General features: G+C 33.7%; 1 protein-coding gene across 2 annotated transcripts in view; it reads left to right on the top strand.

Annotated features, from left to right (window-relative positions):
• LOC126843506 (protein sidekick) overlaps positions 1–26655 on the top strand; it is a 35078-nt gene extending 8423 nt beyond the window's left edge. Inside the window, exons 3-32 of one of the 2 annotated variants that reach the window (XM_050581067.1) lie at positions 8174–8350; positions 11540–11759; positions 13672–14060; positions 14157–14301; positions 15388–15515; positions 17112–17231; positions 17305–17457; positions 17540–17666; positions 17741–18021; positions 18108–18299; positions 18367–18545; positions 18617–18743; positions 18826–18957; positions 19064–19243; positions 19305–19711; positions 19793–20047; positions 20103–20331; positions 20405–20520; positions 20594–20786; positions 20852–21032; positions 21122–21534; positions 21610–22046; positions 22298–22489; positions 22556–22697; positions 22770–23048; positions 23155–23175; positions 23769–23926; positions 24005–24167; positions 24239–24552; positions 24619–26655. In XM_050581067.1, coding sequence (XP_050437024.1) covers positions 8174–8350; positions 11540–11759; positions 13672–14060; positions 14157–14301; positions 15388–15515; positions 17112–17231; positions 17305–17457; positions 17540–17666; positions 17741–18021; positions 18108–18299; positions 18367–18545; positions 18617–18743; positions 18826–18957; positions 19064–19243; positions 19305–19711; positions 19793–20047; positions 20103–20331; positions 20405–20520; positions 20594–20786; positions 20852–21032; positions 21122–21534; positions 21610–22046; positions 22298–22489; positions 22556–22697; positions 22770–23048; positions 23155–23175; positions 23769–23926; positions 24005–24167; positions 24239–24552; positions 24619–24861 — 6293 coding nt within the window. In that variant the 3' untranslated portion in view covers positions 24862–26655. The remainder of the gene's footprint in view (positions 1–8173; positions 8351–11539; positions 11760–13671; positions 14061–14156; positions 14302–15387; positions 15516–17111; positions 17232–17304; positions 17458–17539; positions 17667–17740; positions 18022–18107; positions 18300–18366; positions 18546–18616; positions 18744–18825; positions 18958–19063; positions 19244–19304; positions 19712–19792; positions 20048–20102; positions 20332–20404; positions 20521–20593; positions 20787–20851; positions 21033–21121; positions 21535–21609; positions 22047–22297; positions 22490–22555; positions 22698–22769; positions 23049–23154; positions 23176–23768; positions 23927–24004; positions 24168–24238; positions 24553–24618) is intronic. The other variant, XM_050581068.1, reaches the window with a different exon arrangement.
• Positions 26656–26848: the final 193 nt, after the last annotated feature.

Genomic DNA, 26848 nt, shown 5'->3' with positions numbered 1-26848 from the left:
TCAATCGACCGACTATTTTATTTATGCGCTTGTTTAATTTTTTTTTCATGTCATCAACACAAACGGATTCGTCGTGCGCTATGCGTACGTATATTATAATAATATACGATTTTAACAGCGGTTTAGAAAATGTTTATTGACGAACAACCGTGAAAAATCGTTGAATTATTCGAATTCGATGGCGAGTAACGCTACTGTAATTTACCGCGGCCAATGACAGCTATAGTTGTGACAATAATAATACTAATACTAATAACAATATCGTGACATGTCATTATGGCACCTCGTTACCGGATTGACTTATGTATGAGTGAAAGGAATCTGTTAACTGCGTAACACTAAGTAAGTCTGTTTATACAAATGACCATATTATCCTCAAAAAACAAATAACATAAAAAAAACTTCAAAATAATTATATTGTTAAACATTGGACATTGCGGAGGAGGAACACAGGAAAGATACTTAATTGTTTTTTCATCCAATTTTTTTTATCAATTTCAAATCTGGCGGGAACGGTCAATTTTGTGGCCAACAGTTTTATAATCTACATTGAATCTATGCGAATTAACAATTTTTTTCTTTAGGTGACTTCAATCTGGTTAGATTAGGTTATTCTACCTAAGTTTTTTTTACTATTAAAAAGTTTTTACTAATACAACAAAATTATCTTTCCACAATTTATTTCTCTAAAACGTGCTCTCATGGTTGATATAGCAGGCTCATTTTTGGTAAACAAATATGAAAACTTGGAAAAGTGGTAAAATGGTAATTATGTTGTATAACAATACCCTTATCATTTCTGCCTTTTCTTAACAAATTGAATAGTTGTAATGATTATAGGTACTTATGTTTTTTAAATAAAAAGAAACACTGTTGAAGTTTTTAGTTTTCCAAGAACTCAATTTACTCTGTACTGAACTCTAATTGTCTAGCAAAAATATAAAAGAAAAATTAATATTCAATTGCACCGAACCTTGTATCGAAGACTTTTGGTAACCCATGGGAAATTATTTCAGAATTTATGTATGTTTACCCCATTTATTTACACTTTTATTTTTCTGTCGCTACAACTCTGTTGTCGCAGTATATTATTATGTTTGTCTTAGCTCTATATAAAAAAACAGGGTTCCCAAACCCTAGATCTGTGGTTCTTGGACGAAACCGACCGTAAACGTTGTGTGTAGTTAACAACTATTATGTATAGTACAATGGTACATGTATATCATATATATAATATATGGGTAATAGGTATGTGGCGTTTGATTGATTTTTCGTTTTTACACACGGAACACGCATAACATGCATGCAGATAGGCCCTTGGCTTTGAGCTCATCCGCGTAGTCATTATAATAATATAATATCCCGTCTCGTAAGTGTTCGGAAATAGTTTTGTTAATAAAAATAACGTGAAAACAACACACGTAGGGCTACAATGGATTTTTTATGCGCCATTATATCGTATGATTATCGTGTAGAGGTTAATTGCAGTACTTGGTATTTTTCACGGCGGCGTGGGATTCGATTCACGACAATTAAATTGTGTCCGTTGCATGAGAAATTTTTGTGTACTCGACCGGACGCGCATAAGTAATAATATCCACACGGTGGTTAAAGACAATGAACTCTTCTACATTATATTATTGTAGTAGTTATTAAATAATATAGGTATGTCCATCGGTACAAAACGAACGTTAATAATAATTATTATATATTATTCGTACTAGCCTAGCCGAAGGGAATACGAATTTTTTCATTTCTAAAAATCCGACATTGTCTCGTGTCGAAAATACAATCTGGAAGGGGGGAGAATAAAGTACGAAGCTATTTTCCTCCAGGCATTTTATAGAGAGACAACGTTGTCGTCTAACCCCCCCTTCCCTTTCCATCGCCGCCAAGTTGAATTCATTTCTTTTTCTCATCGCAGAAATAACGTCCAAATTGCGCACCTTGATTACCTGTAATTATTATCGATACTTTTATCCATTTATATATTTTTAATAAAAATATATATTGGGTTTCCCCTCGGCTATTACGAATAATAATTATTATTAATATTTTTATCAACGCACTCTTACGAAAATTCACAAATCGATTCTTGTCCATTTCATTGATAATTTTCGTTTCCATCTGTTATGTATCTCATTACTTACATCAATGATGTCGGTTTTTTTATTTAGAATAAATCATTGTGTTACCTATGTAAAAACATTGAAGCTATCAAAGCAAAAAAATAAATTATTGAAGAGTTTTTTTAGCTAATATTGGTATTTTTATTAAAACGATTGCCAAGTTCGAGGAAGAAGATTCCTTTGAAAATTAATTTTATATTTTGTCCAAGCCTGACAAATATCACTTAATTTTATTATATAATATATTCGTTAAGTATTCATTTTTATCATTTTTCTTTGTAAATAATTAAGTATTTCTTGTATATAGAATACTTTTATGAATCTAAATATTAATTGAAAATTATTAAAGAAATAATTATAAGTCTCAACGCTTTATAATAAATATAAACGCTATACAATAAATTGAATTGCGAGTTCTTTTATGTAGAATATGTGGGAGCCAAAAAAAGTAAAATGAGATTCTACCTTTTTCTACCAATCTGGTAATTTATGTCATCTTGGCATTCCACTGCTGACTGCGCTCATCGATGGAATGTATGCAATTTACTTTGTTGTGTATTGTGCGATGGATTCCGTTTGATATTTAAGTAAAAGTGTTTTTTTTTTTAAATTGTACATAATATATTTAGATAAGAACAACTCGGTGACTGTGTCCAAGAGAGATTTTATTTGGATATATATTATGTATATATATGTTTTTCTTGAAATTGTATTATATACCCTCGTGTAATGTAAATCATAGTCAACGATTACGATCACGTTAAAGGTAATATACAAGGTATAGCGGTACACGTTTTCGTGGGAGCCAGAAAACTGTTGAGTGTTGTATTCGTGTCTTTGTAAAATGAGTAAATAATGATCATGATACCCGTTCCAATGAGTAACAAAAACAAAAACCGAGTGGTAGTAATACTGCAGCTGAATTGACATATAAGTCTAACCTAACCTATATCACGGTTCAGGTGAAATTCCTAATTCTATTATTCTTTTTTATTTTAAGATTATTGTGTAATTTCAAATATATACGTTTGTTGTGTTGCGACTCTTATTTTTCCTCTCGTAAAATATCTACCCAAGGAACACCGTCTTGTTTTGAGACTGTTGTTAAGACATAATATTATAGTACCTGTATTACAAATTGCAAAATTATATCATACGGGCCGTGTATGTACAATCTATATAAGTTGGACGGCCACGCGACTAGTTTATATTGCTCGGTCGTACCATCATAATTTTATAAATTATCGTTTGTCGAATGACGTGTGCTCTTGTATTTCCCTGGAAAGAGAGAATTTTTTTTAATGACTTTTTTTTTTTGCTCGGCTTATTGCACAACTCTATGTTTACCAATAAGGTCCGCATATCGATGGCGTTCTATGTTTATAATATATTGTATTTGTATGCATTTGGATTACACGGTTGCCGTGGAGCGTGAAAAAAAAAGTAACTCGGTAATGAAAACCCGTCTCGTTACATTCTTGGTAGGAGGAGCTGAAGATGGTCGCGGTGTCGACCGCCGTATGTCTTTGTCTACCACTCGCTCTCCGTTCGGCAACCCAGTTAGTATACACAGAGGAGCGCGTATCCTTTAACCTTGAACAATATTAGACTCACTTCGGGTTATTACTCCTCGAGCATCACTTCTTCACTACTAGTGTTTCCAATACCCCCACGTAGTTGGCTTATAATATACCTATAGTACCTGCTGCTGCTTCTGTTACAAATCAAAGAGTCGCTGACAAAGACCCACAATCGAAGGAATCTTACTACTCGGCCAGATCCAACAATACCCAGCGCGTACAGCATGACAGGGCTGACAGTGGCTCGCATAAATCATTCTTTTATTCCTTCAGTGATCGCCTTTGATTTTTATTTCATAACTATTTACTTATATACCATTAATTTTATAATTTATACATATAAGTGAATCTATCATACGGTGTAAAGTGGCTGCGACTAACATGCGTTCAAATGTAAGAAGATGAGTAGGAAGAGTAGTCACTCGCATACCTAAAACTCTACATGTATCATTTTTGGACGCATGAAATTTATTACATACCATAACAGTGTTAATATGTTACCGTCAAAAATCAATGAGGATATTAGTTATTTGAACTATGTACAAATAGACAATAGACAATGTGTATAAGGACAAGGGCGGGCTTGATGACGACCGCTCATTAGTAAAACTTGGCGGCACTGATGTAAATATAGGGGAAGGGGCTAATCATACATAAATTGCTGTAAGTTTAAATAAGTATTGTCCAATGCTTGAAATCCGATATTTCAAGTACTTTTATGATTTTTGTGTTAAACATGCTGGTAATATGCTAAAAACATGACTGAACTCTTTTTGATTTCGACTTATCTAAATATTTTTATGTTATACAAGTAATCCGTTTGGATAAAAAAAAAAAAATAACAAAATGAGCTCTCATCTAGCAAACTGCTCAGCTTTACTGAATTTTATGTTGAATCACCTGATGACTACTAGTGCATGACCTTGTCCTTAATCGTAGAGCGGTGACTGTATTTTTTATTTTGCCTAAAGGGTTTAAATAATTACTTAGATATTTTTGTTTTAGACTTTTTTTCCTTATTATTGTCAGTTATCACAAGGTGCTCTATTTTAAACGAACTTGATAATCATTTTTGGTGAGACGACGATAGTAAATTCTGTCTAATACTGATTATTTTGAAAATACAATATGGAACACGTGCCAAGTTTTTCCTATTATTTATTACGCAATGAGTTTTATTGAAATTCTCAACTTAGAAAACGAAATGCTCTCCGACAAAAACGAATTCATTTTACATTTCATTTAAAAAAAAACCTGATAGACCGACTGATGGGGACAAGAACGTTTTATTGTGGTTCGTATTCTAAAAAAAAATCTTTAGACCTATCTTGTTGTATTTTAAAATAGTCATTTTACTTTGGCACCCGCTTAATCTTCCACAATAGATTAGAATGAATATTCCTACATATTTTAATACTGACTTCAGTGTTGTTTTGAATCATTCCGCGTTACGTCACCGAGTATAGTATAGGTATAAAAAAAATATATATCGGTAAAAAATAATTGTACCTATTCGTTGAGTAATATCATTGGTATGCCGTATTTATCTACAGGCTCATTTGATTCACTTCTCAGTGGTTTCCTCATATCTTCTAATCGATTCATGTAAAATGGACCAACGACCACAAGAGCAGCTTAATGTGTTTTGTTAGGTTATTTATTCCTCGCCACGCATAAGTTTAATAACATTACTTTTAGACAGAAAAAAAACACACGCAGAATACAAACCAGCAGCACAGTAAAAAATTTGCAAAGTGGAGTCAGGCCAATTATCCCAAATATATTACGATTTTTAAATAATGTCTTATCTATGTAGGTTATTGTGCAATTTGTTTAATAATTTTGAAAACTTCATTGAAAAGAACATACAATTATTTTAATTTTTCAGTTAAGTTTTAAAATCATAAAAACGTCCTGCTGTCCAATTGATTGTTGAAAATTATCATAATTTTATAATTTCTTATTCAAATACAAATTCATGAACTCTCACGAGTGAATATCTAATTAAAATATTACAATCGATACAGTATAGTAATACCTTAGCTGGCTTTTTTGTCTGTAGGTTCAGTTTGAACAATACAAACATCTGACTATTATTCAAAACCTTGTAAAGTCGCCAAACAAATCCAACGCGTTTCCAATGTTTAATTTTTAACAATAAAATAACTATAGCTATAGAAAAATTATCCAATGTAATATAGTTGCATGAAATCGACGTGTAACCTTAAAAAATAACAAAAAGCGTTGTAGTAATTTTTAAACACTTGACTTAGTTAATTTTTTTTCATAAAGTCGTTATACATCATGAATCATAACAATTAGAATTTACTATGATTATTTTCAATTATACCTTGACAAAGTTTTTTTTAATTTTTGTCGAAGTACATAATAACTTTTTAGCCACTGGGCCTAGTTCTTCATTTAGACAGTCAATTCATTAAAACATTTTCCAGAAAATTTTTTTCAGTATAACTCTGTCGATCAATATTCACAAACTAAGAAAATAACGTTAACCTTTATACCTAGAAAGAATGGTGGAAAGCTTCAATTAATTTCCAATATTTTTGGATGATTTTTTATTGTTATTCAAAATTTGTATGATTCGCAGCTTCGTATCAAAGCGTTTTTAATTTTTAAAGTGTGTTTCTCTTGCTTCCCTTTTAGACAATAATTCCTAAGGACTATTTTCTAAACATTTATAGTCTGTTATATATTATTATCGATTATTTTAGAGCACGTGTAGTACCTAATAAATTGTATTTCAAGGATACAAATACACTTGTTAAAGTTTATTATGCCCATACTACTATTCGACAACTATACGTACCTATTATGTTTATTTTAAAAACTTAAGTGTTATTTAATGTTACCTATAGAAAATGTAAAGAGCGGCTGTCTAAAGTCCAAAATCAGCGTTTTAGTTTAGTTTTTATTTTGTTTGCTTTCGGTCAAGTATCTAACGCCTAATAAATATATTATCTAGATAAACAATATGAAGCAATTTATTGTGTCGTCCTGTTTAAACTGTTTACTATACTTCGCTTTATTTATCGTCACAACAATAATGATATATAGAAACATTAATTTTCCGAAACTCCATACTGGTTTTACAGCGTTGCCATAAATATAATTCTTTATTTTAGTCATTATATTCGAATTTCCTATTATAGGGACAAAGAAAATTCACATTACTCGAACTAAAAGTAAATCACAAAAGTGTTTCATTCAAGCCGTAAATAAATGTTATGTGCTAATAATGTGTGTTGGACAAACGATACTACTTATGTCATAGTGAAATTTTGAGCGATTGATTTCACATTGTGATTTGTGAACATTATTATTTATGTATGATATGATTGCGTTACACGTTTAATGTGATTTCAATATAAAAGAAACTGACATATCTAACATAAATTTATACATAAGTACAAATAATTTTCGCAACACGAATATAACGAAATAGCGTAAAAATCCCCAAGTATCCCCAAAAAAGACTTCTTTTTTTACAATTTTTTAGAGAACAGTGGAAAAAAAATCAGCTTCTGTGATTTTCATTTTTTTTCGAGACTGCTTGAATACCCAGTGTATTTTTACTTAAGTCGAAACACTGTTAGTGAAAAACTCAGTAAACTTTTTTAAAATCATAACTAAACAGTTAAACACCGTGTCTAACCGAAAAACGATATTGCCCTATAAATTGACTGAGCGTGAGTGCGGAACCAATTTTAACTAGCATACAAACATAATATATTCTGCACGTCGTAATGGGCGTACACATGCATGTGCGCCCATATCCGACATCGGCCATCGTTATTTATGTTTATTATATACTTGTTAAAATTCTACTACTGCCGTTCTCTGGTCATTTCAAAACCCATAGCCATAGTCGCCATAATACTAGCCACACTCGCAGGTCCGAAATTTGATCTACTGATTTAAATTATCAAATAATAACAGCTATACTGTGCGCACTACTATGTATTTAGGTATAATATATTAAGTATAGTTTAACACTAAGTTTATTTAAAGTGTTTTTGTAATAGTGACTATTTAAAAGTAGCCCGTGAAAAAAGAAGAGGCTTAGTAGATAAATCATACTCATGACTGTTTTCTAAGAAGTCATGTGCATACATTTTTGACAATAAAGTATTACCTAACTGTGTTTTTTAAACGCAGAGTGTACTGACCGTACGCTAATACTATGTGTAGGTTGTGTTAGGTACGACCTAACGTTTTTAGGTGCAATAGTTGGCTTACATAAATATTTCTATAAACTTTATTGTAATAAGTATAATTCATTTTAAACACAATCATTATAACTACTGACTTGAGATTATTGAATCAAACTATTAGTTGTCACGAGGAACCACAGTGTTGCTTGCACGCCCATATTATGTATGCGAATTTCGATTCTTTATGTTGGTATATTATGTATTAAATATTTATTTATTTTTCGGTTTGTAGGTTATCCGGCTCCCGTTTATAAATGGCTAAAGGACGGCAAAGAACTTGGAGACTTCTCTACCGACCAAACTTATCGAATGCTGAACACAAAACTCGACGACGTCGGAACTTACCAGTGTGTGGCAAAAAACGATGTCGGGTCGATTTTGTCTCAGAAAATCGATATCAACATTGCTTGTAAGTAGTATTCATATGACTTGGTTCCCTTAGCTTCGATGGGCCTGTAAATATGTTTTCTTTTATGAAAATAACAATATCGAAAAAAATTTGAATTATACATTTTAAAACCAAAAAAAACTGACACAGATAAAAATAAGTTGCATTATTGTCAAATGTATGATCGAAAACTTGTTTTTGAAAAAAGGCCACTTGTACCCTTTTGGTTGTCATCTCATTACTCAAATAAAAAATGACCTAGTGATCTCTTGGTTGTTATATTAAATACCATTTGTTTTTTTTCAACAATCTTCGGTTAGGTGGTTTTTGTAATTATAATTAATTTTTTTTAATTGAGATTTTTCCTTTCTTTACCGGGCTGACATTTTCGCCAAAAGTCACAAAATTTAGTACCACAACAAGAACCCGTTTAATAAAACTACAAAAACTATAGCCATCTTCGCAAAGTGTTTCTAGTACACTATGAGGACCATTCACGGAGAAAGTCCTTCTTTGTTCTCGTTATATATTCAACTTAAGTACTTATACACAATTATTATGCTCTGGATTTAATTTGTTTTCTTTCTGCTGATTTCGAGCAATAACCGCTATCGGAGAGTTCTCTTTTCATTAAATTCACACTATAAATATATATGTCTGAAGTATACAACATTAGTATGCATATGTGGGAACGCCGCCCCCGAATACAGATTTCACTGGATTAAGTTACCAACAAAAACCAATTAATTATAAAAGCAAAACTAAAAAGAAAGGTTAAGCTTATTGTTTTTTTAGAGAACGGTGGTTCAGATAGGCGTCTAGGTTACATCATTATTATTTTATTCAAATATTTTTACCGTGCTCCTCTTTCTAGTTTGAATTATAATTGGCAAAATTTGTGAAATTCTCGTTGCCTTGAAATCCATTGTAAACTGTACAGGGAGAAATTCAACTTTACAAAACAATTTTACTACGTTAAAAACGAAGTCTAAATGAGATCCGTGCACTAAATAAAATTGTCTTGAACTATTATGGAAAACCACCTCGTATTATAGATTCATATACATTAAAGAGAATCATTGATTTTCACAACTCCACCTAGTGTCTTATTACTATTAATCGTTAACAAACATACGTTGTGCCAGTACGGCTTTTATATGATGACAAATGATTGTGCCTTTGTGTGTATGTGTGTGGAGTTTACTTGTATTGATTTAACTATTTGATCAATACTTATTATGTACAATGTATACATCTATTTATTATTACTGCCCGTCTTTTTACACTTTTGAATCGTGATTCATATTGTAATTATCTCGACGACTTCTGAAAATAAAACTTATCAATTTTTTAAATTGGAATGCAGGAACGTGTAAAACGACTGCACAAAACCTGTTTATTATCGGCTGCGTATATTATATACTTACCTAATATGGGCTTTGGCTCGGATCGAAGTGTATAATTTACTTTGATTACCAATAATTATTTAAGTCGCCACCGAAGAAATTCTAGATTTGATGATATTTATTGAAATATATTTCCATAATCATAGGACTATAATTATTTTATATGTGAAACGGCAGTCTAATTAATTTTAGCTCGGCGCAGATGAATATTTATCATTGCTTTCAACGACTTTTAACGGTCAAATATGAGAGTTTAATTTAAAAAAATGTAAATACTTATTTTCTCTTAAAGTTGTTAGCCTTTTTCGTACAGTTGTGTTTAATTATTAATTAATTTATATCCATGTACATTTTTAGTTTTTCTAATAATTATTCTGATATTATGTAATTATATGTATCATTAATAATGATTATAATGCATTAATGCTTTATTAGAGCTATAACTTGTAACGACATTTTAAAACATTTTCAGCAGAAACTGTCAATGTTTTGTATCGTTTCTATAATTTTTTTTTATTTGACTTAATGTCTCCCGTTTTTATCTTATTGAGGAGTTGAGTAGTTCACTCAAAACAAGCCGTTTGCTGCAGTTTGTTTGACTAAAATCCTATCTGTTTTTTTTCGCTCGTTAATGCACAGTTCAACGACACGTTGAATCAATTTAAACATTTTTTATTATTATTCAAAATTAAAAAGCAGAACTTATACGCGGGCTGATATATTATTGACTTAGGCGCAAAGCCGATTATTTTTATGTGTTTACATTTTTTAGGCATGAACAACGATAATTTTTAGTTGCTGCATAGATTTCATAAGACATATTTTTCCCAAGGCAGGTACTTTATATGGTCAAAAATTAAACAGAAAGCATCTATTTCATATAAAATCTGAGAAATACACAAAAATTCAATTACCGACTTTCACATGCAATAACTTTGCAAAAAATATCCATATTATTTTTATGTTTATTTGTTAATGCGATTGTTCCATATAGCTGTCAGACATAATTTTCAGTGATTTTCTTTTCTTTGTTTTAATACTCGTGTTGCTTTTTATATTTTTTATCCGTGAAAATAAATTGTTAACTATTGTCTTAACAAGTATTAGGACAACGTTTAGGTACATCTAACATTATTTATACATATCTCATGTGCTTCGGTTGTTAATAGTGTAATCTTGATTTTAAGTCAAAACGTGTTAAATTACTCATTGCCTCTACCCCCAGCTATTTTTGTCGTCGTCCACCCGAGTCCTCTAAACTAAACAACGTCTATCACGTGTGCACGCGCACATTTGTATTATCCTCGTATCACTATAAATTACGTACATGCGTCTAAAAATCTCTTTTTCGGCATTCTATTTACACCTCTCTTTCATTTTAAGCGCATAACTCACTTGTCTTCTCTACGGTAGGCGCCACGCCCAAGACTGTCACGTCTAATCCTTATTGTATGTCCGCTCTGGTCGTTCGACACATTCACCAAATAACATGTCACTGACTTAACGACCGTCGTAATTATTGCTTTAAATGTGACGCGGTGGCTATGTACACATTTTCAAGGTGTCGCTGAACCACGGTAATTACTAAAATAGACCACCACCTTCATAATAGGTATATTATAGTTGCCTCTGTTGGCCGCCCCCGTGCTCGTTAATAGCAAACGCGCAATAAAAACAAAGACTTTAACGCTCAAATCGCCTAAAAATAGTTTTTCGAGAACTTTTTCTAGGTATACTATATAATGTACAATGGACGCGACGAGTTGTGCTAATCGATGTTCTTTACTGGTTTTGATTTGTTTAGACATGGACAACTTTATGGAAATAACCGACCCCATAGTCAGAGTGGAAAAAGGTCATGCGGCTATTTTGGACTGTCCGCCAATTAAGAGCTACCCACCGCCTTTGGTGCAATGGCAGACGGACGATGGCACTCAGCTGTACGACATCAAGTACGCGCTGGTGGCGGAATTACATCAATTGGTCGTGTTAGCGGCTTCCGACCAGGACCAAAAAGCATACAGGTCAATTGAGTATAATTCATTCACCCATCCCCCCTCCCTCGTATCGTGTTAAATTAACGTTTAACATTACTTATTATTATTGCAACGACGACTAACGGGCACGATGACTTTTCTTAATTAACTCGGTTCGAACTTCGAAAAGAAAGAAAAAAACAATAGTATAATAAAGTAAAGAAACGCCGTTAAAGCCGTTACACGTCGGGTTAATTGGGTTTCTAGGTTTTTATTAATTTTTTATTTTTATTTTGCCCGCGTCAGTGAGTCTCTTAAGCGACCAATTATTGTCGAACCGTCGGTCTGTATGTACCTACCTACTCACTTTAAATGGGTAAGTATGTTGTTACCGTCGGCTTCCCCCTCCTCCTTATCTTTCGGCCTTGGTATTTGTTAACCTTATTCATCCCGAACCCACCCGAAAATTGTACGGGGTTAACAGTATAGACAGAAGTTCTAATAAGATTATCCTAATTATCGCTCTATCGATTCATGAAAAATCACCAGACTGTGAATAAACCCAATATTAAATTAAAACCGTATAGAACATTTTTTATCATTTTTCGGTTAAGGTAAAATAATAATAATAAAAAAGAGGGAAGTAGATATTTGTTATAATTGTCTTGCTGTTTAATTTAGCAGAGTTGGCGAAAAAATCTAGCAAATGTTCGGTGCCCCCAGCCTATACACAAGTCCACACACTCTTGGACCCCAGCTAAAAAAATTAATTTAAAATAGTAGGTACAGTTAAATAGTAAGCTAATATCCGTACAATCAATTAAAATTATGTTTGACGATGTAAAAAAAAAAAATGTTCAATAGTGACAAAAACACGTTCCATGGTTAGTAACATTAATTTGCAAGTCGAATTAACGATTCCGGATTTTTTACATCTTATGTTTTCATCAGTTTTTTTATTGGTAATACCTATCCAATTACTTTGATAATGTTGAAAAAAAATGAAATACCAATCTATTGGACTTAAGCCAGTTTAAGAATTCAATATTGTCGTACTTAATGTCATCATATGTTCATTTAAATTTAAATTATCCATCTTTGTTTTAAACTCATTTAAAAACAATTTCTAAAAAAAATGTTTTCGGCTCTTGTTTTAATTCTCCTTTACAAGTTTTACCTTCTTGCGCTTGTCCTTTTTTGGCGCTACGAAAGTTTTACATATGTTTTCGCGAGAGGGGGGGGGCAACAATTTATGTCACTTTGATCCTCTATCAAAACAAACACATATTATTATTGATAAGATATTACAGTGGAGATATTCGATACTTTTTATCTCCCCCTATTTTCTTCACTTATTAGGAGCACCTCAATAGAGAGGCTACCAAATTCTCCTACTGACTACTGATAAAATATAAAAATAAGAAAATAATACAAAAATTCGTTTTTTTTACTTGGCTGAAAAATGAAACTTTAAAAAAAATTTACCCTTGTTTTTTTAGCTTTATAACTAGAAATTGTCATCATTTACTGTCCTTAACTTATCAAGGGTTTAACTCGTCAGTGCCCATTGTAGCAGAAATACATCATGTTTATTACACAATTTTATTTTGTTAGAAAAAATATGTACTTTTACTTAGGTGGTGCCTTATCGTTATTAAAGAAATTGCTATCTATAAGATGTTTTGAACGTAATTTTTTTTTAGATAATACATACTTTTTTACTTATTTTTTCAAATTCCTAATGATTCAATCTATATTAAAAAAATTGGGCATTGAACGGTAAAATTTCTGGTTCCTGGACGTCAAACCTGTGCAGGTTTTTACACTCGGTTATATATTTTTTGTTAATGCGATGGCACACTAGAGTCCCCTTTCGTTGGCCTTTAAAATCCCACAGTTTTTAGCTACGGTTGTTAGTTTTGTGACACGTACTATGTTTCTCTCGTGATTTGCACAACAGGGTGAGAGCGACGAATCCTCAACTGGGAAAAGAGGAGAACAGCAAGTTCCTGAGGATCGAGATCACCGGCGGGTCGCATAACGGAGACGTGGCGCCTTACTTCGTGGTCAAGCCCAAGGAGAAGCACGTGGTCAAAGGCCACAAGACCACCGAACTGCAGTGCATCGCCAACGCCAGGCCCATACACGAGCTGGAAACGTTATGGTTCAAAGACGGTATACCCATCGAAAACACCAACGGCATAGTGTTCGCCTACAACGACCCGTGGAACCGGACCCTGTCGCTGATCAACGCCAACCTGATGCACACGGGTCGCTATACCTGTCAGGTGCGGTTCCGGTCCGGAGGGTACGCGCCCATTTCCGCCGAAGCCGACGTTTTCGTTTTGGGTAGGTTTAATAAAATTATTTTCACCGACATAAGGTGTCCTCGAAAACGATCCGTTAATTTTACTAGTATTTATTATGTATACATATTTTCTTTAGAACCTCCCACGTTCGTGGGCAATCTGAGGTTGGAGACGTTGGGCGAGTACGGGTCTACGGTGCGCATTGCCTGCGACACCATTGGCGTCCCTCAACCGAAAATAACGTGGTATCGCAACGCCGAAAGCATTGGCCAAAACAACAGGTAAAAACAGTACTGTTTAACATAGTTAACGCTAACGGTAGTGGAAAATTAAGACCCTCTTCAAAAAAAAAAACAACTTGAAATCCCCCCCCCTCCTATTGGGTAAAAAATAATTGTGATAATAAATAAATATCGACGAATGATACATTACTTTTTATTCGTCAATAACATTGTTTGTAACTCGATAAATAAAAAGTTTAAAACTGAGTAATTATTTTCTTGTTTTGTTTCGAAATTATATAACAACCACATTACACGACAACTGGCGGCTAGTACGGGAAATAAATTTAAAAAACGAAATTGACTAGTTTTAGTTACCAAAAAAAAACCGTTAATCGAAAAAAATCATTTCGGTTTTATGTTCTGTACTTCAAGACGAGTTTGATAAAAACACCGTATGATTTTTATATTGTACAAGACAGGTTATGTAATAAAAAACATGAGTATAATTTCAATTATTTCGTTTTAATAGACTTAAGAAAAATCTAGATTTTCCGGTTATTTATATTTTTCCCATGACTAATTAAATACTTGTACTTGTAAAACCAGATAACTATTAAAATAATAATTATCACATTGATAAAATTCTTGTTAATAACCACTGAAAAAAAAAAAGTGACAACCAACATTTACGTTCTTTATTGTTGACGGAAAATTTAGTTAAGTCGACATTAATTTAATTAATTTAACTTTAACTAAGGCTAACCTTAGTGTTTGGTTGTCAGCGATGAAACTGTTTTTTTGTCGAAGTGACCAAATTTTAAAGTGATTTATGTAATTTAAGTGAAACAAAATTACTGAGAAACTAACAAAAATTCAAAGATTACAATATTTTAATTTAGATATTCTCTTTAACTTTCATTTTTTTAAATGAAATATTTTTAACTTAAATTCATGTCTAATTACGAATTGTACTCTAAAATCAATCATCATAGTAATTTTTGTATAGGACAACGTTTTTTGTGCAAATATTATACACAGTTATATTATTAATTAATTAGAGGAGGTCGTATTTAAAGGTAGTCTACGCAAAATCTGTTTACAATCCTTTTTACCGTCTTGTTGTTTTTTCTTTTATATACTTAGGTACACAGTCGAAGAGGACGGTACGTTAGTGATAAAAAAACTCAACATCGAAGACTCCGGCATGTTCCAATGCGAATCGGTCAACGAAGCCGGGTCGGATTACATTAGCACGTGGTTGAAAGTGAAAAGTAAGTACTTTCCGAGTGATTAATAACAATTATTATTTTGATTTAGGTATCAGCTGTAAACTTGCTGCTCATTTGTCTAACATTACCCGTTTCTTCCTCCGTCTCGTCCGTTTTCATTATGTATCCCTTTCGAATAATATTGTCTATATTTTCTTCTTGGTTCGGTACAAAAGAAGAGGTCGGTCGAAAACTGGAAAAGTTTTGATGATGGTATTTTGTCTTTTGTATCCGTACCAATCGTTTTCGAAAATATGTCAAACGACACGACGATTTCGCGTTCAGGCTGTAAAATAGAATATATATAATGTGTAGTAAAAAAAAAACCCCGGTTGAGATCTGTCCCTAATCTCAGTTAGGAAGCGTGAAATCGCAATTGGTTGAAATCTAAGAGCAAATTGTAAGTACGATTGGTGTTGTTAAATCTCCAAAAAAAAAAAAAAAATGACTGTAATAGCACAGATAAGATAAAAAAATGTTTCTAATCTGTGTTAATAGTCGTTGAAGAGCTCGTTTGGAGAAGAATAAAAAACGCTACCTAATGGGTTTGATTTGTGGGAAAAAACGGTGATCAATAAAATATAAAAGACAATGTCTTGCGAAGAAACGAGTCCATTTATCGTTTCTAAATTTTTAATTACCGGAAAATACTTAAAAATAGAAACGTGTATAGATATATATTAATCTCCTCTAGAACAATGGCTCTGTTACTTTTCTTATAGCGCGTAGATTAATCATTTTAATCTGTTGTTCGTATAGTGGGTGGTCGGTTGCAATGACGTAGCTACATAACCGTTTTCGTCTAAAATTTAGGAAAAGTAATTATTAATGTTGTAATTTCTCTTAAAGAAATAAGTACGTTAGTACGTGTTTCAAACACCAATAAACTTTTGGTTAGTAATAAAATATATATAAAAAAAAGGTGGTTATTTTTCTTATTATATAATTCTCTCTGTTGTGTATTTTGATATGTGAGAATAGTATGTGTGTACAACAGAATAATAATAATAATAATAATAATCGTAAAATGTATAAATAAACTTTTTTTTTTAATGGTGGTTACCAATGGTGTGTGTAGGACGTCGTTTTAAACGCAGGACGACAAGACCTTCTTCGGTGTACAGAATGCTGCCTTGGCCACGTCCTAGTGTCAGAAAATTACCTCGTAAGACGAAGATAAAAAAAATTAAAAAAATTTGCGGCTCTCTTCGTATATAGAATTTGATTATTGTTTTCACACTTATTTTGTTTGCACGGCACCCTTTCACGCATTTAAACGTTTTTAGTCACTTGTACGCTTAACGGGTACGGCAAAAAAGATCAGTCAGTGTTTTTTTTTTCTTACCGTTCGTCGAGTATTTTTGTAATTGCACAATAAAGTATTTTGTCTTAATATTATTATGTCGACGGGTAGGACGTCCATAGTATGTTGTCTTTAGTTAGAACAAAACGGTTTAGCCAAATCTTACCGTAATAGTATTTACCGTCGCAAGATGAGTCTTCACACCATTAATATAATAATATTGTATTACGTAGTTTGCATCAGCCGAATGGCGGTTAACGTTGCTTAATTAATATTGTTTATTTTTATTGTTACAGCGACCGGTCCTATGATCGAAAACGAACCTCAAAACTCGACCGTGCTGGAAGGAAACGAAGTTATATTGTCTTGTAGAGTGATCGGTGCGCCCAAACCCAACACGACTTGGATCTTTGCCGGTACGTAACTCGGACGTCTTCCTGTACGTTTTTCCTTATTGTCTCAACCGTCGATATTGTATTTTTCCAACAGATTCTTACGTAGCTCCAAATGAGAGAATGCGTATTTTGGATCAAGGAGATTTGTTTATATCGTCAACTCGAGTCCAAGACACTGGCAAATACACATGTGTACGATCGAACGAAGCCGGCTCAGTACATTTAAGCGCTTATGTCAAAGTTCTAGGTATATATATATATATATATATAAAATAAACATTTTAAAATTTGTATTTATTCTACTTGTGTTTTATTCTATCGTTTTATAGGAAAGACCACGATAGTAGAGCCGCCAACTGACACGAGAGTTTTATTGGGACAGACTTCCATAATGAAGTGTAGAGTGTCGAGTGATCCTACAGTGGTTTATCAAATTGACTGGTTTCATAATAACAAGTGTGTAAAATACTAAAACGTAGTAGCTATTGTTACAGACTACAGTTATTATTATTACTTTTTTTTTTTTATAGGAGCATTGGAGCTGGCAACGGAAGGATCAAAGTGTCTGCGGACGGTACATTAGAAATAGGAGTAGTGCGAGCGAGTGATGCCGGGGATTACACGTGTTCAGTGTCATCTGCTGGCGGCGACGAAAGGAGACATGCTTATTTGAGTATACTCGAATTGCCGTATCCGCCCAATGTGGTTCAAGCCGAACGTGTCGGATCCAGATCGGTAAATGTCACATGGACAGTTGGTTTTGATGGCAACAGCCCTATACTGAAGTATATCATACAGAAACGACAACTTGGTAAGTTTGAACCAACATAAGATTTTAAAATAATGATTATTAGCCTTTTTTACTTATATATTTATGTCAATTTTTTATAATTTCAGAAACCCAATCCTTGCTAGATCCACTTGTTGATTGGGTAACTGAACTCGCAAACATATCGGCCAATGCTCGGTATGTTGTTTTGGAAAATTTGAAGGCGGCCAACACGTATCAGTTCAGAATCAGCGCTATGAACGCCATTGGAGAAGGGACGCCGTCTCAACCTAGCAATTTTGTAACACTGCCACAACAAGGTGATGATCAAATTAAACACGTGTATTAACATTTGTTATTAACTGTTTTCGTTTTCAATTGTTATAGCGCCTTCTGGTCCGCCTTTGGGATTTGTCGGATCGGCCAGATCGAGTTCTGAAATTATTACTCAGTGGCAACCCCCATTAGAAGAACACCATAATGGTCAGATTTTGGGGTACATTATAAGGTATAGATTGCACGGATACAACTATAGTCCTTGGACTATTCACAATGTTACCAGCAGCGTAAGTCAATCAGCGAAAGAACTCTTTATAAATTAATAAGTGCTGAATAACAAATGCAATTGAATTTTTAGGCTCAACATCACTATTTAATCCAAGAGCTAATCACGTGGAAAGATTACGTTCTCCAAGTAGCCGCATACAACAATAAAGGAGTGGGCGTATTCAGTGACGGCATTCGTATTAAAACCAAAGAAGGAAGTTAGTATTTTGATTTTCAATTTAAAAAAAAAAAAATTATAAATTGTTTTTAATTTCAATCAAAACAATTTACACATTACAGTACCCGAAGCTGCTCCATTAGAAGTGGTCGCAAGGCCATTAAACAGTACGTCAGTTCAAGTCTGGTGGAAACCACCAGATCCGCAAAAAATTAATGGTATCAATCAAGGGTACAAACTGCAAGCGTGGATCGGTGAGAAAATAATAATTTAAAGTACTCTTGTGTTTCATTTACGACTGAGTGGAACTTCTCGAAAAAAATTGATTTCCATAGCTGATTGTGGCCGATATCATTTTAGGTGAACGGGTCGAACACGAAATGACTGTGGCTCCTAGTCTGTTTGATCCACTTGCTCAGCAGACGACAAAGTTTGTAAACCTACGGAAATTCATGGCATATAATGTAACAGTGTTATGTTTCACTGATCCCGGTGACGGTCCGCTAAGTAGTCCTTCGTTGGTCGTCACACACGAAGATGGTAAATTATTTATTTGGCATTCGCCCTCCCCAGTCAAATTTCATTCTGTGTATTGTTTTAGTTCCGGATTTGGTTGGTAGTCTTCATTTTGAAGATGTTTCCGATCGTTCAGTAACTGTTGTCTGGTCAGTGCCGGTCCATACAAATGGGCACTTGATTGCATACACTGTATCGTATTCCATTCGCGATCGACCTGAAACTGCTCATTCTATAAACACTACATCGGATGTGACTAGCATCGTTGTGGACCAACTTCAAGCCACTACTCATTATAAATTTGAAGTTTACGCTTGGACCAAGATCGGACCGGGTCCAAGTCGAACGGCCACGATTCAGTCTGGTATTGAACCCGTCTTGCCGAATCCACCTACCAAGTTAGCAATAACAAATATTGAGCCGTTCTCTGTTGTTCTGCAATTTACACCAGGATTTGACGGCAACTCATCTATCACTAAATGGGTTGTTGAGGTAACTAAAAATAACTGTTTCTTGTACTTATGGTATCTTTTATTTTTTATTATTATTATTATTTATCCTTGTGTTTTTTAGGCTCAAACGGCGAGAAACACTACTTGGTTTTCTGTTCACGAAGAGAGTAGTCCAGATGCAACAACTCTAAAAGTCTTACAATTGGTTCCTTATACTTTGTACCGATTAAGAATCACTGCGTGGAACGTAGTCGGTGCTTCTGAACCTTCCGATCCCACTAAAGATTTCCAAACGATACAAGCGCCCCCCGCACACGCTCCTTACAATGTTACAGTTCGGGCTATGTCGTCAACCGAACTCAGAGTCCGCTGGATTGTAAGTATTAAAAAAAAAAAAAAGTAATAAATCTCTAATTGAATTCGTTTTTTAGCCTTTACAACAAAGTGAATGGTTTGGTAATGGGAAAGGATACAACATAACCTACAAGTTGACTAATACTACCATTACACATACAGTTACCATTGACGATATAACTTCCAACTCGTTTGTTTTGGATTGTTTGCAAAAATACACCCAATACGAAATAACTATGAACGCATTTAACGACGTCGGCTCTTCAGGTCCTAGTCTGCCGGCTTTCGAAAGAACTCGGGAGTCTGGTAAATATTTCTCATTTTTTTTCTGTTGCAAGTTTTTTAACCTAACAAATTATAATGACAAATTGGTTTTCAGTTCCTTCTATGGGACCCATTAACGTTGTGGCAAATGCAACATCATCAACAACTATTGTTGTAAGCTGGGGTGACGTGCCCTCTGAACATCGAAACGGAGTCATCGAAGGATTTAAAGTAACTTTTACAAAAATAATTTAAATTTATTTTTCGTTTCGACCAAATTGTATGATTTTTTTTAATTAAATAGGTGTATTACAAACCTGGAATTCGAACTGTTTACCCGATGCAAATTAAAGATATTCCAAAAAATTCAACGTTCACAACTACGTTGACTGAACTAAAAAAGTTTGTTCAGTACAGTATACAAGTTCTGGCTTATAGTCGGTTAGGTGAAGGCGTGCTGTCTACCCCTCCAGCTAGAGTTCAGACTCACGAAGATGGTACATTAAATCGTATATTTTGTGTTTTCATATTAAATTGTTTTTTTTTTTTTTTTTGTGTTTAGTACCCGGTACTCCATCTAACGTCTCATTCCCAGACGTTTCTTCAACAACTGCAAGAGTTATTTGGGACGTTCCGGTAGATCCTAACGGCGAAATATTGGCCTATCGTATCAATTACCAATTGCACAACAACATGGAGTCCAACTTTTCGCAAGAATTTCCCGCTTCTGTTAGAACTTACAAGTAATGTCAATTTACGAGTTTTTTTTAAAATGTTGTTTTTGTTAGAAGTTATTGATAATAGTCTAATATATATATTTTTTTTTCATTAGGGCAACTGATCTTACGCCCGATCAGTATTACATGTTCTCGGTCACGGCGCAAACACGTTTGGGTTGGGGTAAAAGCCAATTCGCTCTTGTTTTTACATCGAACAATCGAGAAATACCTCAAGCTCCTTCGTCACCCCAAATTAGTCGTAGTCAAGTTCAAGCAACACAAATTACATTTAGTTGGACGCCAGGTAGAGATGGCGATGCGCCGTTGAGATATTATACCGTCCAAAAATCTGAAGAGGTTGGGCCGTGGACCACGATTCCTGAACGCCTTGACCCTTCAGTCACTTCTTACACCGTTCAAGACTTGCGGCCGTTCACGTTATACCGATTCCGTATTCAGGCGACCAACGATATTGGTCCGAGTAGTTTTAGCCATGAATCGCCTCAAGTCAGGACTCTACCTGCATGTAAGTCTTCACTTTTGTCCTTTATTAAAGTTAATAATATTTATAAAAAAAAAAAATCTATGAAAAATTTTCCAGCACCAAGCCATCAAGTCAATAAAGTGCATGTTGTTCCTATTACCACAACAAGCGTTCAAGTTAGCTGGGGTCCGGTCGCTCCTCAATACTGGAACGGAGACACCCACACTGGTGGTTACAAAGTATTGTATCAACCTGTCACCGACATGCCCGTAGCGTTGCAAACTATTCCAAGTCAAATAATCATGGGAACCAAAGAGACGTCGCTTGTTATTGGAGATCTAGTTCGAGATCGTACTTACGATATTATCGTAGTGCCATTTAACTCTCAAGGAAACGGGCCGGCTTCTACGCCCGTGCCTGTTTATGTCGGTGAAGCCGTACCAACTGGCCAACCCAGAAGTGTTAGTGCGTTTGCAGTGTCATCAACTGAAGTACGCTTGTCGTGGGAACACCCACAACAGAATCAACAGAACGGAGACCTACTGGGCTACAAAGTAAGCGTTTTGCAAAGACTAATAAATATATGTTAGCTTTGGTCTGGATCTACAATAACTTTTTAACTACCAGACCTATTTCTTAGTGTAGAAAATCACAAAAAAGAAGGGGTACTTTAAAAAAAAAATATTTAGTTAAAAGTGATTATACCACTTTGGGTAATAACAATTATCGACTATTTGTTGACCTCTCTCCATCACTATTGTGCTGGCTTTTGTTAAATATATTTTTTTTTCTCCCAATCATTTAGATATTTTATATTGTTACTGATTCACCAAATGAACATCGAGTCGAAGAAGAAACTGAAGTTGTGCCGGCTACGTACACTAGTCATAGTTTGGTGTTTTTAGACAAGTACACCGAGTACAAAGTTCAAATATTAGCTTTTAATCCGGCAGGAGACGGACCCAGATCGGCTCCGGTCATTGTTAGAACACATCAAGTAAGTATTTTAAAATAGTTAAAACAGTTTTTTACATATATTTTACTAATATTATTTTTTTTTAAGAATCTCCCTGGTCCACCGACCGACCTTCAGTTTTCGGAGATAACCATGAACAGTCTCAAAGTGTCGTGGTTGCCGCCAAAACGCATAAACGGCCAACTCTTAGGTTATATTGTCACGTATGAAACCGCCGAACAAAACGAACGTAAGTTGTTTCGCAATTGCTTTCGAAAGTTTTTTAAATAAATTTCCTTCATAATCACCATTTATATTTTAGGATTTAGCAAACAAGTCAAACAGAAAGTCAATCAAACGTGGCTTCTTGTCCAACCTTTAGAAGAAGAAGTCATGTACACTTTCACGGTCAGAGCGCAAACGATCGATTTCGGTGTCGCTGTGAGGGGAAACGTTACGACAGGTCCTCAACCCGGTTCTCCGGCCAGTCCGCACAGTTTATCGCTTGTTAGAACCGTATCCAGTGTCGACTTAAAATGGGTTAACGGCGCCGCTGGGAATGGGCCGATTCTCGGTTACTACGTGCAAAGTCGCCGTAAAGGTAAACTATTTTATTTGTTAGCTGTTGTTTATGCTTTCAAATCAATATTTTTAAACTGTTTTGTATTTTTTTTTTTTTTTTTTTTTTTTTTTTTAATTTAATCCAGCCATTCAAGACTGGGAACATTGTAAGTTTTATTTTGTATGTAATGGAAATGTATATGTTTTGTGTTGCTTTTACGTAATGAATTTGGGAAGAATTCATTACAGTCGAATACGATTTAGCCGCACAAGCTTGGTTTAATATTTCGTAAAAATGAACAAATTTACTGTTCATATATGTTTTGTTTATTCGTTATATTTCATCAACGTTATTCGTGGCTTTGTTAAAAAAAATAATATACAAGCGAACTTAATTAAAAATTTCATTTTCACACTTTTGTGTTTGTTCAGTTGTATAACAATCTTCAGCACATTTACTTAACCAACTTTGCTTATTGTGTTAAGGACATTGATTAAGTAACTAATACCATTATGTAATCTTTTGTCTTAGATTTGGGTTAGGTTCAAAGTGAATAAGTATTAACGTTTCATGATAACTGCTGATACATTGCTTATTGTCCTAATGTAATGTAAATTTCGTAAAAAAAAATGTTTTTAATTATGGTACTAATCTATGTGTCAAATGTTGTTGCACTATGCTTTGTACGTTACACGTTTTTAGATTTAAAATTTCGATTTTTTGCCATGTTTTAATATTAGTTTTTTAACATTTTTTTAGATGACACGCGTTGGGTAACGGTGACAAAGAGCAATAACGGACCACTAGATGAGTTCTCGGTGTCTTTTCAGAGTTTACTCCCGTCCACTTCGTATTTGTTCAGAATAGTAGCGTACAACGAACACGGTATCAGTTATCCCGCTTATTCTGAAGATGTTGTAAGTATAAGAATGATTTTTTTCTTTTGTCAAATTTCTCGGCGTATTCAACTAATATATTTATATAAATAAAATTAGGTATTAACGCCTTCGAAATTGTACTTGGAGTACGGTTACTTGCAAATGAAACCGTTCTACAGACAAACATGGTTTATGGTCGCTTTAGCCGCCGCATCGTTGGTTGTGCTCATCATGGTCATAGCCATACTTTGTGTGAAAAGTAAAAGCTACAAATATAAACGTAAGTCGACGTCGACGTGTGTAGTACTCTGAACCGATCATTGTAATAATATAATTAATGATCGCTTGCAGAAGAAGCGCAAAAAACTTTGGAAGAGTCTATGGTCATGGACATTGACGACAGACAGCAATTGGCTTTGGAACTGCAAAGAACGCGCATGTCCAACAACAACACTCTTGGCCGGATGTCCATGCACAACACGTTGCACCATTCGTTGCACAGACGCAAACCGCCCATAGGGACGCTCGGCAAATCTCCACCTAGGCCGTCGCCAGCTAGCGTTCCATACCACAGTGACGACGACAGCGTCAAAGGTTACGACGAGAATCCAGATGACAGTTCAGTGACTGAAAAACCTTCAGAAATTAGTTCGACAGACTCTCAAGTACGTGAACTTTGCAAATATCCCGATCGGATTTGTATTGATTTTGTCTGATTTTTTTTTTTTTAGGGTTCCGAAAGTGAAAACGAGAGCGTCAGATCAGATCCGCATTCGTTTGTCAATCACTATGCCAACGTAAACGATTCGCTGAGACAGTCATGGAAACGACAAAAACCCGTTAGGAATTATTCTAGTTATACGGATTCGGAACCTGAAGGCAGTGCCGTGATGAGTCTCAATGGCGGACAAATTATTATGAATAATATGGCCAGATCACGTGCTCCCTTGCCGGGATTCTCGTCGTTTGTATGACGTATTAACAACCAGTGCCATCTTTACCAATCCGTCCCGTGATTTTTTTTAAACTTATGTTATTATTTTTAAGAGTTTTTTTTTTTTTTAATCATGACTTTTCCATCGGTCATCTTGATCCTATTTCAAAATTATTTTAATTGTTTTTTTTTAAATATGAAGTATTATTTTTTTCTCTCGTCTTTTACTAGACTGTTTTAAAATTACTTAGCTCTGTTATTTTTTAATTTGATCTCAATCTGTATTTCGATTTAGAAAAAGTATTTTTACTTGATTTCATGACATCGATTTGGGCTTGTTTACTACTCATAATGGTAAGACTGAGTCCGTTTTGAAGCTAGTGATTTTTTTCTTGTTTTTCATAGACATTATATGCCTGAGACAATTTTAAATACGAAAACTTTGTTATCGCGCTAAATTATTATGTAAATTTAGTTTAACTTTTTTATAAGTAATTCCCGGAATTATTTTTCTCTTGTTAAAAACAGGCTTTGCTGCTCCTGCGATAAATTATAATTTTTAATTTAAAGGATGCCATAACGTAAATTATAATTATGAAAGTATCTATTACTTTTTTGTTTATTTATTTGTAAATAACCAACACAGACTGATCGAATGAATTTGATATTTTTTTACATTCGCAAAAAGTTCTCGATTTTGTGTTCATTTCTAATTTAGTTTTTTTTATTTTTATACAAATCTTTTATGTTTTACGATGTGGCCCAATAATTATAATATAATACGAGTATAATTTCTTAGTTTTTTTTTTTGGAAAGGTCAGACGAAAAAGTTCTGATCGTGTGCACAAGTGCAAATATTACGATAAGTCAATTATCACATTACTTTTCTAATTTGTGCATACTTTTAATTAAAGCATCGAATGTCCAAAAGATCTTTAAAATGTGATATTTTTGAACTGTACTTTCGTTTTTTTCTCCAATTTACTAAATTGTTTTAAATTGAAGAGTTCAAAGAAAATAAATCTATAATATTTTGATTCATTTATTTAGACGTTATATGTGTTGATATTTTTTTTTCAAAGAACTCAAATCTTAATTTGTCCTTATTTAATGAGAAAAAAACAAAATTACAGGCCTTACATTTTTATTACAATTTTTACCTCGCGTACTTCAATAGTTTTCTTTAAAATATATTTTTTTTCCCATTTGATTTTACAATGTGAGTTACGATAATATGACATGTTTACACAGAATTCATATGTACGTAACTGTCAAATGATCGTAGCCAATCCATGTAGCTTCATTGCTCGAAACTGAACACTTTGTTTTAACAAGTGTGCGTGCAGTTAACAGATTGTTGTTTAGTTTTGACCAAAAGTGTTATTAATGGCGGGGCCTAATGGATTCTAATAGGTGGTTGGCGGCTTTGTTCTCAAACGGCAGTCTGCATCAGTTTTTTTCCAAGCACAACATTACTATTTGTTTGCGATTTTCAACAGGATTATCTATTTTCTGGTTACGTACTTAAAATATTAATTTAAGGTTTTAAAACTTTGATAGATATCATAGAGCTGAATTATTTAGGAGTTTGACTGATTTTTTTTTTTTTATTATTATTAACGATTTAGAAAATATATAAAATAAATTGTAGCGAAAAAAATGATAAGATTGTTTTGTTCTAAATTTATTACGTTCCACAAAACGTGTTGATAATTGTAATTTTCACTTCATGTATATATTTTTGACTTGTAAAGAGAACTCTTAATTGTTTTATATATTTTTGTATGTATAAATAAAATGTACACTTCATTGTATTGACCAATTATTATTAAATGTATAAAATATAGTTTAATATTTTACAAAACAAATATATTGTTTTTATTTTGTGATGACTTACGGGCAAAATGTTTAAAGATATAAAATTCAGCAAATTACCATTATTGAAAAAACTATACTTTAAATAATGTATAGTTGTACTACCAGTAACAATCTCACAAACAGTTGACAATGGCAACAAAAGTTTTGTT

Source organism: Adelges cooleyi, unplaced genomic scaffold, assembly GCF_023614345.1.
Source record: "Adelges cooleyi isolate 19-005CV unplaced genomic scaffold, UGA_ACOO_1.1 ACOO_flye_CR_arks_rails_tigmint_CR_PRNA_574, whole genome shotgun sequence".
Classification (NCBI taxonomy): Eukaryota; Metazoa; Arthropoda; class Insecta; order Hemiptera; family Adelgidae; genus Adelges; species Adelges cooleyi.
The sequence above is the reverse complement of the archived record's forward strand: the minus strand, read 5'-3'. Positions and strand labels throughout refer to the sequence as shown.